General features: G+C 35.0%; 1 protein-coding gene and 1 pseudogene across 6 annotated transcripts; both read left to right on the top strand.

Annotated features, from left to right (window-relative positions):
- Positions 1-127: 127 nt before the first annotated feature.
- LOC127174308 (peroxiredoxin-like 2A) lies at positions 128-4,247 on the top strand (annotated as a pseudogene).
- Positions 4,248-4,609: 362 nt separating this feature from the next.
- On the top strand, positions 4,610-16,005 carry pdzd7b (PDZ domain containing 7b). Of its 6 annotated transcripts, none has more exons than XM_051124682.1 (16): positions 4,610-4,703; positions 6,266-6,344; positions 6,421-6,543; positions 6,618-6,792; positions 6,867-7,043; positions 7,383-7,530; positions 8,898-8,958; positions 9,022-9,408; positions 9,742-9,894; positions 10,078-10,190; positions 10,281-10,372; positions 13,705-13,796; positions 13,879-13,950; positions 14,788-15,333; positions 15,538-15,638; positions 15,723-16,005. In XM_051124682.1, exons 2-16 carry the CDS (start codon positions 6,329-6,331, stop codon positions 15,873-15,875), a joined length of 2,409 nt encoding a protein of 802 aa, XP_050980639.1. In that variant the 5' UTR covers positions 4,610-4,703; positions 6,266-6,328; the 3' UTR covers positions 15,876-16,005. The 6 variants fall into 6 exon arrangements, with proteins under 6 accessions (XP_050980639.1, XP_050980638.1, XP_050980641.1 ...); XM_051124681.1 differs by having other exon boundaries at positions 4,611-4,718; XM_051124684.1 differs by having other exon boundaries at positions 4,611-4,718; positions 6,263-6,344; positions 9,025-9,408.
- The last annotated feature ends 2,801 nt before the right edge of the window (positions 16,006-18,806 follow it).

Below are 18,806 nucleotides of genomic sequence, written 5' to 3'. Positions count from 1 at the left end.
TGTGTCATTATTACTCGTGAATGCATGACTGTATATTGACTTTGTTTCCTTATTTTAGGGTTTCCCAAACTGGGAAAAAAGCTAATAATTAATCAAATAAAATACATGAATAATGAAGAAATTAATTAATTAAAAATAATAATAAAACAAATAAATATTTATTGTTTATATAAATAAAAATACAATACAATACAATACACTTTACAGAAAAAAAGAAAAAGAAAGGAAAAAAATAAATATTTTATTAATTTAGCTGCACGTCATGTGACCATTAACTGACATCACAGAACACTGAACATGTGAATGTGTTGTTAAAATGACTAAAATATTCATTTTAAATTGTAAATCAAAATGGTTCAGCTGACAAAAACAGTTGGGAATCGCAGCTTTATTTTATTGCTACTGCTTCTGTGTTCTCAGATTAGTCCAGGCATACAAAACAATGTGATTTATTATCAAGCTGATGTTTTATTGACTGTGAGAATATCACTGGCATATTTCTAAATCTGAAGGAGGATTTAATTCAGCAGTTACTGGAAACTGTTTGACAGGTCAGAGTGTCTTTCTGTTCTCTCTCCTGATTGGTTAATGCTGGTTTTATGCTAATCATTCTGTTAGATATGTGTGTGTGTTTGAGGCTGTAGTTTCAGTGCGAGATACAGGACAAACCACTGGAATCGTCTACAGCAGACAGTAAGTATGAATATTGATTTTTGATAATCATTTTTTTAATATTTAGTCTGTTAGGAGTCCTAATTCCTTATAATTCTGTGATCAGTCAACATTTTAACAGTGGCTGGCCGAAGCTTTTTGTGTGGTATTGAAAAAAATAGAAAATTTTATTTAAATTAATAAAAAAAATAATACAATGAAATGCAAATTAAAATCATTTATATATATATATATATATTTTTTTTTTTTTTTATTATTTGTTTTTGTTGTATTGATGTTTTAGCAAAATTCTATTTAAAATAATTAAATAACTAATACAAAAAAAGCAAAATAAAACAAATAATTTAAATAATTTAATTCCATAAAAAAATCTAAACAATATCAAACACTTTTTAAAAAACATTAATTCTAAAAAATATTGAATTAGTTTAGTTGCATGTCATGTGACCATTAACCATAGAACTGTGAACATGTGAATGTGTTATTTAATTATTAATAACTGATAATTTACATTTTAATACTGTGATCGGTCAATATTTTAACACAGTGACTGGCCAAAGATGTTTTTTTGTGTTGCACTGATGTTTGAGCAAAATTTTATTTTAAATAATTAAATAAATAATACAATAAAATGCCAAAAAAACAAATACTTTAAATAATTTGATTCCATTTTTAAAAATAAAAACAATATCAAACACTAAAAAATAATAATAATCATTTTAAAAAAATGTTTAATTTATTTAGCTGTATTCCATGTGGCCATTAACCAACATCAGAGAACCATGAACATTAATAACTGATATTTTAATACTGTGATCAGTCAATATTTTAACACAGTGGCATGACAAATATTTTATATTCATATTGCTGAAGAAATTTTCAGCACTGCTGCATACAGATAAAATTGAGAACAGTGCAAAATAAGAGTGAAAACAGTGCAATTGGCTGAGAAATTTATAGAGCAACAGCATTAAATGAATTGCATGAATTGTTGTGTGCGTTGCAGTGTTTCTGCAGGATCTGGAGGGTGTGTGTGTGGGTTTGTGGTCTGCAGGAGTGTGTGTTGTTGTAGTTTACATTCTGCTGGCAAACACGGATCTGTTTCTGACCAAGCCGGACCACACGTCTCTGGACACGCTGGCCAGCGCAGAGCTCACGTCCACCAGCGGAGGTCAGAGATCACGACATGTCATTTACATTACAGCCACATGTTCACAAATGTTAATGCATTGCTGCAAAATGTAATTTGTTACTTTTTGGAATCAGAAGACGAGGTGAATTTTAAAGCCGTCTCACTGTGGGAGCGAACGGGAGCCGTTATTATGGCTGTCAGACGGCCAGGATGATCTCTGTGCAGAGAGGTGTGTGTGTTTCTCATGTTATCATGCATATACAATCACACACACACACATCTCCTTACAGTGCTGTATGTGTGTGTTTTGTGTCAGGAGGCGTCTGATCTCTCCTCTCTGAAGCCTCAGTTAGACGAGCGTGGAGTGGCTCTGGTCGCTGTGGTCAAAGAGAACATCGGCTCAGAGATTCACGACTTCAGAGCCTACTTTGATGGACAGATCTTCCTCGATCAGCAGGTCATTACTGGTGCAGTTTTCAACACAAACTCATGAAATGACATACATAAACGAACATGGTTGCAGATCATGACATAATTGTGCTGTTTAAGTAGACATTTGGTTAGTTCATTAGTTTGTTGTCAGAATTAATTAAATATAGTTAGAAAAGCTCAGATTCATTAGAAAGTCATCAGGAATTTATTTGCTTGAAATATTTAGTCATCACTTCTCTAGCAGTATTTTGTAAATTATATGTTTTATAAAATATTTATAATATTTATATATAACATATACAATGTATATATTATATTTAAAAGATTTACGCATTTTATATATATTTTTTGTGATTTTATATAATGCAAATGTAGTACAAATCTTTTGCATCATTTTGGTTTTTTATTTTATTTATTCATACTTTATTAATATTTTACTTTGTATTTTGCCTTTTTTAAATATATTTTGCCATATTTTATTCTGTTTCTTGCTATGAAAATTACTGTGGCCACTGACATGTTGTTAAATTATCTAAAAAAAAAAAAAAAAAAAAAATAAAAAAAAAATAAAATAAAATAAAATAAAATAAAATAAAATAAAATAAAATAAAATAAAATATTGTAGTGGTCTAATTTCATACTATTATGTTACTATAAAATAACTTAATTAAAAAAATAACTAAAGAAACATTCTGGTCTAATTTGACTGGTCAAGGAGTCTTTTAAGATATGTAATATTATATTATTGTAAAATATCTTATAAAACTAAACAGATTTCTTGCCCATATTTTCTTAGTTTCTTGCTATAAAAATTACTGTGGTCACTGACATGTTGTTAAATTACATATATATATAAATTATATTGTTAAATTATATATATATATATATATATATATATATATATATATATATATATATATATATATATATATATATATATATATATATATATAATATATATATGATATTTTATAATTTTATAAAGTAAAATAAAATAAAATAAAATAACAATGTAGTAGTGGTCTAATTTCATCCTATTATGTTACTACAAAATATCTTAATTAAAAAATAAAATTCTGGTCTAATTTGACTGGTCAAGCAGTGTTTTGAGATATTTCATATTATTATATTATTGTAAAATATCTTATAAAGCAAAATACATATTTCTTGGCTGTTTCAGATGTGTTTCTATGGTGTGAAGCGGCGGACGATGAGGAGTTCGGGATTCGCTCGCTTTGGTGTTTGGAGGAACCTGCTGCAGGTGTGGAGAAGAGGTTACCATGGCAACAGGGAGGGGGAGGGGTACGTTTTAGGAGGCCTTTATGTGATTGGACCAGAGAACCAGGTAGTGTATGTCAATCATCTTCATGTTACATGATTTTAAAACGTCCAAACATATGAAACATATGGATGTGTTTGTGTTGTAGGGGATTCTGCTGGAGCACCACGAGAAGGAGTTTGGAGATAAAGCCGATCTCACTGCTGTCCGGATGGCTGTCAGCTGGATTCAGAAAACGGAGGAGACACAAGACAATTAGATTCCTATCAAACCATGATGAAAACCACTACAGCATCTTTGAAAATTAAAAAATTAACTTGCCTTGAAATCAACTCAACAGTTTTCTGAAAACATATAATTATATAATGCTTTATTCTGTGTGTGTGTGTGTGTGTGTGTCTCGTCTGAGAGTGTCTATGTGACAGACTGATCCTAAACTCTAATGAGGGGACGGCCTTGATGATTGACACTTCAGACCACCAACACACACACACACACGCACGCACGCACGCACGCACGCACGCACGCACTCACACACCACAACTAAAATTATTTTTTTTCCTTTACTACATAAAATTCCTTTTTGTTAAATGTCTAATGTTTTAAACACTGAAATGTCTTTTTAAAATTTTCTTGTTTATTTTCATTTATTCTTTACACTTCAGTCTTTTGTAAAAGTGCAGATTATTATGTGCATGGTTATGAAATAAACTGAATAAAACACTGGTGTGACAAACGTACAAATATTTAATGAAATAGACAAAAAAAATGAAAACATATTAAAAATATTATTAATAAAATATCCATAAAATATAGATAATATAAAAAAATATAAAAATATTAAATATTAAAATATATTTAATTAATATTAAATGTATATGAAATACTATTATTACATTAAAAATGCATTTAAACGTAAAAATAAAGAAGAAATAAACGTTAAAGTGTACAAATATGTTAATGTAGTCTCTCAGATGATATGAGCTCATAAACCTGCGTACACATACAACAATTGACATATAACTAATAAATACAGGATCCGCCTCAGAGTGAAGATTGACAGGTGTAGAGTCCTATAGGAATCCGTCAACCTTCCCAATGCAGCCAATCAGAGAGCGGGTCACGGCAGAGGACGGTTTACAGCCGCGGGCGTCAGAAATTACGATGCTCACCTCAGGATGGAAACAGGTACAATTTACACAGGTAAAAGTTTCATCTGTCGCTTAAAGTGTCTGTGAGTGTCGATTAGAGAGTGGTTGTGGTTTTAGAAAGGTATTTATCCACCTGTAGCGTCTCTCAGTGTGATGTTTAATGACTGAAGCAGCACGGAGCGTTTCATATTGACGGTATTCAAACATATAACGGATATAACGGATCTGCTGCTCATCGCTAGTTTGAGTTTGAACATATTACACATTATTTGTATATCGACAGCTGTTGACAGATAAGTTAGTGGTTGTTTGTGTTAGTTTGACCGGGCTGCTGCTGTCTGAGGTGCTGAATGACACCTGAGTGTCGTGAACGCGCGCGCGTCAGCGCGGGATTATGGCACGCGCTTCGTCAACAGCATCACGTTCATTAAGAGAGCGCGTTCATGAATCAAGCAAAAAACAAAACAACAACAACAAAAAAATTTTAAAATAATTTACATCACCAGCGAATTGCTTCACTACAACTAACACTACCATAAATATGGTAAAATCATGTATTCCAATACTGTACTGCTGTGTATGAATGTTGTGATCAGTTAATATAATGCTAAATATCAAAGTACCATGGTTTTACCCTTGAATAGCAGAAATAATATCTTTTATATTTTAAAATAATAACAGCATGTTTTCACCACTGGATAACAAATTTAAAAAGGCTGTTGCAACTTTTATCTGACAATTCAGACTTTTTTTTCTCTGAATTCTGAGTTTACATCAAAATCACATTTTTATTTTTTTTTAAACAATAGAATTAGAAATATAAATGGTAATTGCGACTTTATCTCACAATTCTGACTTTTTTTCTGTCAACTGCAACTTTATATCTCGCAAATGTTTTTTTTTTTTTTTTTTTTTTTTACAATTAAATAAAAAATAAAAATGGTAACTGCGACTTTTTATCTTACAATTCTGACTTTTTTTTTCCTGACAACTGCAAGTTTATATCTCTCAGTTCGTCTTCGGGTTTTTAGAGTCGTTTGTTCACCTTATGGGGCTGTCACGTGATGAACGAACGACTCGAACCCGAAGACTCGAGAGATGAACTAATCAGTTTTCTTTCTGGCTCAGACTGCGTTGGTTAGCTAATTGGGGTGTCAGGTGATGAACAAACGACTCAAACCCGAAAACTTGTCAGATAAGAGGCGAGGTGATCGAATCATAGACTAAAGACCCAGGTATACAATGAATGAATCTTTTCTGTTTCTTATAGCATTATAGTTTTGTCTTGTTTGTAGTGTGATCAGCGTTTGTGTAAGCAGTAGATGTGTTAGGGAGGTAACAGGTAACATTTTAGTTATATTTTGCTAAAATGAACGAAATGACTCGAAAAAAGATTTGTTCATTTTGCTGAACGAGACTCAAAGGTCCGAGTCGGTAAAATGATCCGAACTTCCCATCACTACTGAGAATTGTGAGGAAAACAGTCCAAATTGTGAGATAAAATATTTTGAATGAAACCATATTAAAATCACTCTATTTTAAATATCTGAGGCATTTGACGTTTTGATTGATCGATGGCTGTCTCTGTTTGTGAAGCAGTGAGCTGAGAGATCTGGCGTTCTGGGATCAGTTCAGCATCTCTGATGAGATTGAGACCCCCAGATGGAGGCCGAGACAGGTGAGGCAGGTGAAGTGACTCTGAATGAACCACAAAAGCGCTGAGAACTGAACACTGAGCGCATGTCTGTCTGCAGGTGAGATCGTGAGCTTGACGGTCATCAGGGGTGACGATGGTCAGCTGGGCTTCAGCGTGCGAGGAGGATCTGAACACGGACTCGGCGTCTTCATCAGCAGAGTGCAGAAAAACAGCGCCGCAGGTCCGAGGCTCTGTGTACATTTTGGTTTCATAATTGATGAATTTTACAACATTAACATGTGTGTGTTTGTGTAGAGCTGGCGGGTCTGTGTGTGGGTGATAAGCTGTTGGAGGTGAACGGTGTGAGTCTGGAGAACATCAGCATGAGCAGCGCTGTGAAGGTGCTGACGGGTCACGCTCGTCTCCGTCTGCTCGTCCAGCGGGTGGGACGCGTGCCTGGCCTTCGCTACACTAATGAGAAAACCACGTGGTGGGTGTCACCAACCTAATCGCGCGCTTTGAGTCCAGAGCTGAGATCCTCAACGTGTGTGTTTGTGTGTTTAGGGTGGATCTGATCCATCGGCGGATGGTGGTGGAGGAATCGGACGCTCCCGTCTCGGTGTACAGCTCAGATGGAGCCCTGTGTCGAACGGTTCACCTGCATCTCTCTCACCACCAGCCCTGCCTGGGACTCAACATCCGTGGAGGACGAGAATACAACCTGGGCATCTACGTCTCCAAGTCAGTACAGCACTGAACATACAGTTTCTAAACATTTGATTTGATTTGACAGCATTTTTGAAGTCCTTCGGGTGGATTAACACTAAAATAAGTAAAACAAATTAAACATAAATTCATCGGTTAGATCAAAAAAGTCATTAAACGCTGATGCTATCTTGACAAAGACTTGTCTGAACATTTAAAATGATTTTTAAAGCTTAAAGTTTGAAAGTCTTAACATGAGACAGAAAGTCAGATGATGTTGCCTGGGTTATTTTAGTATCATATTGTAGCTTTTATTAATATTTTTGTTTTGATGTGAATGTAACACTAGTGTTGTGTCTGATTGGCTGTTTGCAGGCTGGATCCTGGCGGTCTGGCGGAACAGGGCGGAGTTAAGATGGGGGATCAGATCCTGTCGGCCAATGGTGTGAGCTTTGAGAACATTAATCATTACAGAGCAGTGGAGGTGCTGAAGAGTCATCCTCATGTCATACTGACTATTAAAGTGAGTCACACACACATACACACAGCAGATGGCTGATGTGGCTCTCTGGTTTCTGTGTGTGTCGGGCTGTGCATTATTCACTCTGTTCCTGGATCAGGTATTCCTGCAAACTCATACACTCTTTGTGTCCATATTAAACATGCCACCTGCCTCCAAACATTCATGATAAGGAACCAAATGGTTTGGAGCAAAAAAGAGCATCCTGCTGTGTGTTAATACTTTTTTTTTGCCAGTACAGACAAAATAGTCAATAAATAAATAAAAAAGATGAAAAGCTAATAACTCATAAGCTAATAAGTCATGAAAAAGTAAAAAATCATAAAAAAAAGAAATTAAAAATAAAAAAGGCAATTAAAGCTATTACTAAAAATGAATGTTTTATATATGATATTTTATTGTTTACCTAAATGTTAAGTGAGCATTAACCAACATCAGAGAACAGTAAACATACAGGTGTGTTGGTTAATTATTGAAAAAATAATTTTAAAAAAAAAAAAATGCAAAATTAAAATAAATAATATAAAAAAAAAAAAACAATTCAAATAAGACACAAACAGTTAAACCATAAACAATATAAACTCAAATAAATATTTAAAAATCAAAATAAATTATTACAATTATTAAAATATTAAACTATTTTATGTTTGAATGCACGTCATGTAACTATTATCCAACTGGGAACCATGAATGTATTTTTTATTTGCTGGAATATTAATTAAATACTAAGAATGTAAGACTAAGTGATTAAGTGATTTTAGAATAAAAACAATCAAAATTGTTTTGCTTATAAAATTGTTTTGCTTACTTCTTACTAAAAAACAATTAAATATTTTATTTGTTTACCTGCATGTAATGTGATCATTAACTGACATCAGAAAACCAAAAACAGGGTTTAGGTTTTCAGGCTGATGTAAAAGCTTAAAGATTACAGATAAAATGTGACCCTGGACCACAAAACCAGTCTTAAGTAGCAATACATTGTATGGGTCAAAATTATTGATTTTTCTTTTGTGTCGTGAGGATATTACGTAAAGATCATGTTCCATGAAGATATTTTGTAAATTTCCTACTGTAAATATATCAAAACTTAATTTATGATTACTAATATGCATTGCTAAGAACTTCATTTGGACAGCTTTAAAGGCGATTTCCTCAATATTTTTTATTCCAGATTTTCAAATAGTTGTATCTCAGCAAAATATTGTGCTAACAAACCATACATCAATGGAAAAAGTATTAAGCTTTCAGATGATGCATAAATCTCAGTTTCAAAAAATATGACTGGTTTTGTGGTCCTGGGTCACATATGATATTCTGTGTTGATTGAAAGCTTGTATATAAATGTGAAATAACCGTTTTGTTTACAGGAAGCAGGCAGATATCCAGCCTACAAAGAAATGGTGACAGAACTCAGCTGGATGAATAAAGGTGAGTTTTGTTTCACAATATGTGGGTTAATTTCTCAGTACATTGATCTTTGACCTCCTCCAGCAGGCAGCGGAACCATCTATTCGTCTTCACAAGGCTCGGAGTCTCACTCGTCCACCTCGTCTCTGTCCTCTGGAACGCCCCTGGGCTCCGTGAGCGGTCTCTCTCAAGCGACTCTGCCCGTTAGTTTGCCCTTAGGAGCCAAAATGTCAGACGTCCGCGGCTCCACTGAGACCCAGTTTCATCCAGATTCCACCGACGGTGGCGGTCAGTCGGAGCAGCTGCGGACGCTGAGCCGAGGACCCACTGAACTGCTGCAGGACTCTGTGATCCGGAGCGAAGAAGAGTTAGGAGAGAGAAGAGTTGAGGGCAGAAAAACATCTCTGCTAATGGCTCTCAGCCGACCGAGTCCTCCGATACGCCGAACACGAAGTCACGTGACTGTGTCAGGTAAGGTTGACCAGTCATATGCAGCCACATACAGAAAAATATTCAGACAAAACACTTTCTATCAAGTGTTCAATATTTAATACATTTTATTAATTATTAAATAAACTATTTTCAGTTTAGGCTAAGTGAAAACTATAATTTTGGTTTCAGGAAAATTCATTTTGGTGCCATATTTTGCTATACCATTTATAAAATGGTAAACAAATACCACTTTGTTAATTTTAGAAGTGCAGAAGCTTTTATATGCAATGTTTGACTATGATCAAATTTAACAAAACAAGATCTGATTTCAGTATCATTAAAGCAAACGCTTTGTGTCTGCTGTTTTCACAGAGGAGGAAAAGAAACACAAGAGGAAGCAGACAGAAAAAGGAGAAGATGGAAGCAGGCCACTGCATCGCTCAAAAACGTTCTTCGGTCTCTTCCGAAAGCGAGATTCCTCAAGATCCCGCTCCAGATCTCCATCTCGCTCAGAGAGCAGTCTGGGTAATACTAGACATCATGTTCTTTGAACTAAATCTGAAACAGCACTGCATGGGTCCTTCATACAGAAAACAATCACAAAATGCATTGCAAACTCTTTAAAATTAAATTAATTAAAACACTAAACTCCTCTATTACTTAAACTTTTTAAAATGATTGAAACCTGATTTTACTGCATGTTTACAGGCAGGTGTGATGCTGGTTTATCTGAGCGGGATGCGATGTCTCAGCTGCGAGAAATGGCCGTCAGACTGCTGGAGGATGAAGACGTGGTCGTGCTCATGGAAATCTGTAAGCGGGTAAAGGAGATTCATCTACCCATGCTGATGTTGTCAAATAAGTAAAGGTTTTGTTTATCCAGAGACAAAACTCATGTGCTGCTCTTACAGTATTTGTCAGAGCGAGGGCTTACGACACTTGTGCATCCGCTACTGGCCATCCTGAACACGCCAGAGAAGCTTCTGCTGCTCCGAGAGATCAGGTGAGAGGAAAACGAGACGTATAAACAAACAAAAAGTCTCTTATAAGAGAATAAGAGAGGAGAACTGATGTGGTGTAATTCTAGCATTTTATTTGCAAACCTAAGGGGCGATTACAGACACCGTTTTCACCTTGGGCATTCATTTACACCTAAACGGTCTGAAAATGCAACCTCAAAATTTATGGTTTCAAAGTTTTTGAAAAACAATACCGTCATTGTCTCCATGTAAACTACAAAAGCATGATTTTATGAAAATTGTGGAAAGTTGTCATGCACATGTGTATTATGTATTCAGTGTATAGGTATTATGTCAAGGCAAGGCAAGTTTATTTATATAGCACATTTCATACACAACGGTAATTCAAAGTGCCGTACATAAAAGGAATTAAAATAGGCATGCAGTGTTTATTTACATTGCCAACTACTGGCCTGGGATGCATCAGCCCGTCAGCTTAAACAGGGATAATTTTGACAATGTTGCCATCTGTTTGCAAAACTTTTCAAAAATGCAAAGTAATATCTTTTCTGTTTTTAATAAATCATACTGTGACATTTTTCATTGCATAAACATGCATGCACAGTTTCAACCTCTGATGCGTTGTGGAATGTGCATGATTTTTTATTACGATCATGATGTTTGTGAGTCTGTTTGACCCTCACATTTCACCCTCTAAGGCTGTTTACGTTTATGCATTTGGCAGATTCTTTTATTTAAAGAAATTTGCACTGCATTGATGGTAGATGGTTTTGGTGTAAAATTAAATGGGAATCAAATCTGTGATTTTGGTGTTGAGAGTGCCATGCACTTATTGTTTGAGCCTCAGGAAAGTACACAGAATAAGTGATTTGATGGGAAAAAAATGAAAAGTGAAAACAGTTTTAAAAATCATGTGTGCCCATGTTTTTGTTTGTTTTTTTGTAATGCAGGAGAAGTATTAATGTTAAAAATGAACTGTTTTAACCTTAATTTTGCTGAATTACTTTGAATTACAGTTCATTTGTCCTACACCATAAGGATTATACCCAGATTTTAACATAATACAACAGTCTAAAGTGTTAATTGCTCAAAAATGTTCATTGACTAATTCTGATTGGCATGGATGCATTTTTAAGTAACGAAAATCTCGTAAGTCTTTAAATCCCTTTTGTTTGAAACACACAACCCATTAACAGGCTAATTAACAGGGCTGATTAGTGAAGGCAGGTGTTCAGTGTTAATGAGAGCCTTTAAAAACCCTCAGATTGCAGAGCTCGGGTTCAACAGAAAAACTAAAAGTTTGAGCACATAACAAAGTGTGGATGATTTGAGTGAAATACTGCTGTGTGATTATTGAAGTGAAAATAATGTGTGAAAGTCAAGTGTAGCAAATCTCAGCACAGACCTACAAAACTCACTAAAGAGATGAACATTAAAATGTAAATGTAGATGAAGACAAAAGTTGATATTAATCATGAGACAAACGTGTGAATGTATGAAGAGTGAGATAACATCAGTTTGCACACCAAAGATAAAAGATATTGTGAGAACAGAGCAGTGCTGCCAACAAACACAGAATTGCACTGCATATTTATCATGTTTTCAGACAACTTTATTCAAGCATTTTAGTGTCTAAACAGCTCATCACTATCTGAAGTGCAAGCGTCAACTTTATTCTAGGAGATAAAATGTTAAGAGCAAATCTGATAAATGTGTGTAAATGATGCTGGTTTATATTTGGAGCACTAAAGTAGGTGAAATATGTTCAGAAAGAGATTAAACACTCACTAACACTCAATGTTTTACACACCACTGTAATCAATCTAGTGTTGAAAATTTCAAATCAATTAAACAAGTTACTTTGCAAAATGATTCACTGTTTCAGAGTACTTTAAACACGACACTAATGACATCTGCTGGTCAAAACAGTGTAAATGCAATTTAAAAAAAAAACCTACATACTGGTTCATGGCTTCACCAGATCAATGTCCTCTCTCAACAAACCCTCTGAATTCCTGAAACCAAGGTTCAAAACCATATAACGCAGCCTTGTTTGCTGAAATCATGTGATTTGGCCAGTTTGATGCACACTCAAAACCAATGATTTGAAACATAGTTTACATTTTAAAGCACCCATCACTGTTGCATGAGTGTGTTCTTAAGTTGAAAGTACAAAATGGCACAGAAGATAATCAAAATGATGTGTACAGTGGATAAATGTGAACTTCTCAAAAGTGCTTAAGTTTCATAACCCTTTAAAGGGGTCATCGGATGCCCATTTTCCACAAGGTGATATGATTCTTTAGGGTCTTAATGAAAAGTCTGTAATATACTTTGGTCAAAAATTCTCAATGGTTGTGTAAAACAACACCCTTTTTACCTTGCCAAAATCAGCTCTGCAAAAATCATCTCATTCTGGTCGAGGTTGCTTTAAATGTTAATGAGCTCTGCTCGCCCCGACCCCTCTCTTCTCTCTGTGGAGTGACGAGCCTGTTTACTTTAGCTGCATTTAGCCGCTAAACTTGCTAACTACCACTATGTCCATTATTACATCCAGCAACACCTCAATGCCTCAATCAGAGATATTCTTGTCTAACTTACATCCCTGCTCGGGCATCCAAACAGGTGGTTCTTAGGTAAGACGCTCATGTCAATCAACTATCGTGGGAGCGGCCTATGTCATGTGACGCCACAACGTCAGGCATCTGAGAACGACTCGATTTGAAAAAAGGGAATATTATTCTTACAGATTATTTAAAAACACTGCATGGATTTTTATCATTGTAGGGTAGATTTGTACATACACTGACAACACACATTAATGTTCGAACAACATGAAAAAGTGAACTTAGCATCCGATGACCCCTTTAAGAAAAAATTATCAAGAGGGAGAAAAGGTCAGATAATAATGCACAGAAATGGACAGTTGTGGCCAAAAGCAAGTTGAAAACCCAAACCAATATGCTCATTTTAAATTGACTAACTATCATTGGTCAGACTTTTCATTAGGCCAGTCGTGCCAAAACATGATGTGGTTTTGGTTACGTGTTTATGCACGATTACCGTGTCTCCATTCACATTTTTAAAAGTGTACATTCAAAATATGCATAAAGAGTTGGAAATGGATGAAAACACAGATACTATTTGTACAATAAACTTTCAGATATGCTTTCATATTACATCTTTACTCGCTCATTTCTGTGATAACGTCAACTTTAGAATGTTCATGTTTTCATTTGTTTCCTTTTGCTCTTTTATGGTATTGCTATAATATCAACTTCAACTGCAACTTAAGAACTGACATGTACAGAAGTTACTGTAGTTTTGCTGAAGCTCATGTGTCTGTTTCTCTCAGATCGCTCGTGTCGTCCAGTGATCTTCCCCTTTTCAACAGCATGGTGTCTCTGTTTGAAGAGGAAGCTTATGATATTCTGAAGAGTCGCTCACGTAAAGTTACAATAACCTTCAAATAATGCACAGTTTTAAGTGTTTCATAGTTCATTAGGTTTGTCTCGTGTGTTTTAATTAGGCAGAAGTTCTCCTCTCCGCTCTCCTCAGTCAGGCCACGCCCCCCGACGCCACCTCATCACACCTGTACCAGGTGAGCATCAGTTCTCAGATTATATCCGTCTTCCATTAAATAATTCCATCTGCTGCACTTCTTTAACTTTAATTCCTCCCAGCCTGTATGTGATTGACCAGTGTCAAAACAGTTGTGAAAAAATGTTGAAACAATGTGTTAAAGACTGTTAAAAAGTTTACAAAATACTTCTAAATCAACACTAGAGATCTGTTGAAGCTACACTGAAACATTGCAATTTGATTTTGCAAAACTGAAACAATTGTTTCAGTGTTGTGAAAATGTTGAAACAATGTTTTATGTTAAACGATTGTAAAAAGGTTAACAAAGGCTTGCAATTCAACACTGAAAATGTAACAAAATGTACTGAAAAGACATCAAAACATTGCAGGGTTTTTTGTTTTGTTTTTTAAAATGTGGATTCGATTTGTAAAATGAACTGACATTTACATGACAATGACATTCAAATATCTTTGAAGCTTATAGAATCTCAAACTAGTTCAAATTCCTGGCTTTGTTGTGCAATATTTATCAACACACATGGTTTCCAATTTAATTAAGGTAAATTTAGATTTGGTTTGCTAGGACAATATTTGGTTGAGATACAACTATTTAAAAATCTGGAATCTGAGGGTGCAAAATCTAAATATTGAGAAAATCACCTTTAAAGTTGTCCAAATGAAGTTCTTGGCAATGCATATTACTAATCAAAAATTAAGTTTTAATCCTTAATATCCTAATGATTTTTGGCACAAAAGAAAAATCCATTTTAACCCATACAGTGCATTTTTGACTACTGCTACAGATATACCGTGATACTTAAGACTGGTTTTGCGCTCCATGATCACAAATGGAAAGCGTGTCTTTCTGCCTCAGATCTGCATGGTGGATTTGAGCTTCACGCCGCAGAGGACCTAGAAAGACAGAATCAACTTGCAGAGGGTCTGGAGCAGCTGCGTCTGTCCTGCTGTCAAGACCAGAACGAGTCCAAAGCCTTCAGCCCGTTACTGGACGTCCCTGTGGACACTTACGGTCATTCAGACTCATTAACGTCCTCCAGGACGTCCACGCTCCTTCCCAACTGGCTGCTGGCGGAGAACACGCGTTCATACTCCGGCCAAACGGCAGATGACTCTTTCAGCACACAAAGAGGACGATCTCCTGTGAGGAACGGACATTCAGAGAGGAGAGCGGGCGAAGAAGATGTGCTGTTTACTGTAGTGGACGCGCCTCGACACAAGAGGCCGCTGCTCTCACAGGTCTTTGGTTCACTAAAGAAGTCACATAGTTCAACAGTGTCACCCGCAGGAGAGACTTTATGTGAGAAACGCACCTGTGACGTCCACACGGAATCAGAGTTTGAGCTCACCACCGTCCGCATCAGCAAAACCAAGCAGTCTCTGGGTATCAACCGTGTTCTGGTTCTTTATTTTAATGCATCTGAATAGAAGTGTGTATGTGTGTGATGTTTTCCTATATTGCATATATATTGCAGGAAATAACGTGTTGTTGCTTCTGTTTCATTGCTACTTTTGTGTGTAGTCTAATCTAATTAATACTGTAAGTGAAGTGCATGTAATGATGTGCAGTAATTATGTGTCTGATCAGGGATCAGTATATCCGGAGGATCAGAGTCCCGGGTTCAGCCCATGGTGAAGATCGAGAGGATTTTCCCAGGAGGAGCTGCATCTACTAGTGACGCTCTGCGGGTAAAAGATCAAGCCCTGTTGATCCGTGTGTGTGTGTGTTTTGATGTTCAGTGTGAGTCATTGGATCTGTTGTGTGTGTCTCAGGCTGGTTTTGAGCTGGTGTCGGTGGACGGCGTCTCTCTGCAGGATGTGACCCATCAGGACGCTGTGGAGATCATTCGACAGGCCTTCAGTAATAAGAACATCAATCCCATGGAGCTCGTGGTCAAAGTTCCCAGAGAGCCCCGAGTCTCATGACACGTGCCTTACCGTATGTATTACACTATTATTCATCATTCTAGAGTGAAGAACAAACACTGTGACTGAGCGGATCTCATGAAAACAAAGCATCTCTTCGTTCAGAAGCTTCACAGACTCTTAAAGATTCACTCAGGATAGATTACACTTGAATCATCATGTGCTGAAAACATGCTTTATGAATGGCTGCAAATCAGGTAACATTCTACATGATTCCAGAACTACCTGTTGGAAAAATAAACCAACATTTTCACTTTGTAACAAATTTAGGTTATAAAATGTGGGAACATTAAACAAAGTTTCAAAAATGCTGAAATGTCCAGTTTTCTTGATGTGATTAGAACATTTTAAAAAAAATGTTACTTAGTGTTTTACTAACTACTTATCTGAATGCTTATTTTTTTTTAATATTCAAAAAACGTTAATGTCTGGTTTTATTTCTGCAAATAGAATGTTATTTAAAGGTTACAAAACAGTTTCATACAGCTTTCTATTTTTTTCTTTTTAACCCAATATTTAACATTTTATTTGAACATTTATTTTATTTTATTTTATTTTATTTTATTTTATTTTATTTTATTTTAATTAATTTTATTTTATTTAAGAACATTTAAAATGACCAGTTTTTTTATGTGATTTTTTTTTTTTTTTGTTAGAATGTTATTCAAAGATTACAAAATTGTTTCTTAGAACATTCTACAAATTTTATTTTTAGCCAAAATGTTTTTGAAACATTATTTGAATTCTTAACATTCCAATACTTCCAATAAGGTTACAAACAGAACATTGAAGTTAATTTTAAGAATAATCTCACAACTTTTTTTTTTTTTTTTCAGCGATATGAGAATAGGTATCAAACATTCAAGTTATAAGAACATTCCATAAACATTACTTTAAGAACGTTTTGTCCAAACATTTTTATATAACTTTTAAAAAACATTAGTGAAAGTTGTGAGAACATTTCCTATTAGTTGTGTCGGCATGATTGTAAAAGTTAGGGCTGGGCACTATGGCAACAAACAAACAAACAAACAAACAAACAAATAAATAAATAAATAAAATTTTATTTTTATTTTTTCCCCAGAGCATTTGACTGATTATTTTTTATTTTTATTTTTTTTTTTTTTTTTAGTCAACTTAAAAAAAAAAAAAAAAAAAAAAAAAAACATGTAACTACAACATGACTCAAGTAAGTTATAAGTAAGAAAATTCTAGAAATTTCTATTCCAAGTGCACCACGTATGAAGTTGTCAACAGGATGCAAATCACTTGTTATATATATATTTGCATAAATGATGCATGAACTATGTCTTGTACAAACTTGTCTTATACATATTATATGCTAAAAAAATAAAACGAGGAAAATGCTTTTAAAAAAAAATCTCAAAAAGTCAGGGTAATTCAAATTCAAAATTACTTGAGGTATAACACCAGTAGACTATTATTAACTATATATAAATGTTCTGTAAAAACAATGAACAGTAGCTTTCAGCCTGTCATCATGGTGCAAACATGAAATATCAGACATGCAGTAGTTCTTCACAGGTTTTTTTTATTCAATTGCGTTGCTTTTCCATTATTTTTTCTATGTAAACATGGACGCATTTGTTGCACTTGCATCTCTTGTAGCGTCTCATGCATGAAACGGCTTTATAAAACCATGGTGCTCAAGTTCACTCCCCATCTTCTTGCATGTTTTCCCTTTTCCACTGCCTGTGTTGCATCTTTGTCAACACAAAAGTGCATTCTGTGTGAATGGTGCCTAGCGATATGAGAGTGTCACATGTGAGTGGTTAATCGTCTGCGCCGACATGCGATTGTATCGTTCTTCTCTCTTTACGGTTATCAACGTTTGGTAATATACCTGTTCAAAATTGCGATTTCCTAGATTTCTAAAAAATAAAATTGTGGCAAGATATAACATTTGAATTAATCTGAAAAAACGTTAAGCCCTTGCATTCCTCAGAAAATGCACATTTTAAATTGAAATATTGAATAAAATAAAATGCCAGTGAATGTGAGTCATTGCAGGTGTTTAATTACAAACAGCTCATAGGAACATTAAATATACAGCACGAAAAATATACAATGTATTGGCTTCATACAAATACTGTTAATTAAAAAATTACAATACCGCCACAATCACCCACGAGATACAAGCAACGCTTTGGTCTATTCACAGTGGCTCCTATATGCACGCGTCTATATATTATTCAGTATTATGTGACCGTATGTGTGCAGTCATGGGTTTATTTTGGTACAAATATAACAGTCAATAGCTTTAATGAAAGAAGAGCTTATATTCCTCACATTAGTGTTAAAGAGCGCCGCGATCAGCTCCTGTCAGAATCACCGCAAGAGATTCTTCCTGCTGCTCATGTCCTCCCACTCGGAAATGACTGGAGTTATAGAGTATTACTGAACACCAGTATGGATGCATGTGCAGCTTTGTTGTTGATTAAGTGCAAAGTACTTTGTAAATACATTAAACTATTGAAGAACAGAATTCAAAAGCAGCTGGAGTTCCTAACTTTGTAATTACTAGTAACTCTTTTGAGTTCAAAGACATGAGCAGTGTTTACTAATCAGACACTCAATTACGATAATTCTGACACGACATGATCGCAGTATAACTTTGTATTTGGAGTCCAGACACCAGGCAGAACTCTTATTATTATTATTTTTTTTTTTTTTATGTGAGACTCAATTAGTTGCGAATTTTGGGATATCGCACAAAAAAAAAAATACGAAGACGCACAAAATCTTAAAATGAGTATGAAAAAAACGATGCACTAAATTGAGACGGATACTTTTTAAGTGTTTAAATTACGATGGAAACACATTTATGGAATAAATTCCTGAATGCACAACAAAAACAACAAAATTTGTCACAGCATGTTAACTGGATATTAATTTGGTGGACTGGATACC

Source organism: Labeo rohita, chromosome 12 (genome assembly GCF_022985175.1).
Source record: "Labeo rohita strain BAU-BD-2019 chromosome 12, IGBB_LRoh.1.0, whole genome shotgun sequence".
Taxonomy (NCBI): domain Eukaryota; kingdom Metazoa; phylum Chordata; class Actinopteri; order Cypriniformes; family Cyprinidae; genus Labeo; species Labeo rohita.
Note: the sequence above shows the minus strand (reverse complement) of the source record. Positions and strands in the feature narration are given on the sequence as shown.

Excerpts from the sequence above, each read along its gene's own strand:
- pdzd7b (XM_051124682.1), top strand. Across the intron at positions 7,044-7,382 it reads CTGGGCATCTACGTCTCCAA|GCTGGATCCTGGCGGTCTGG; the intron begins GTCAGTACAGCA and ends GGCTGTTTGCAG. Across the intron at positions 10,373-13,704 it reads CTGCTGCTCCGAGAGATCAG|ATCGCTCGTGTCGTCCAGTG; the intron begins GTGAGAGGAAAA and ends TGTTTCTCTCAG.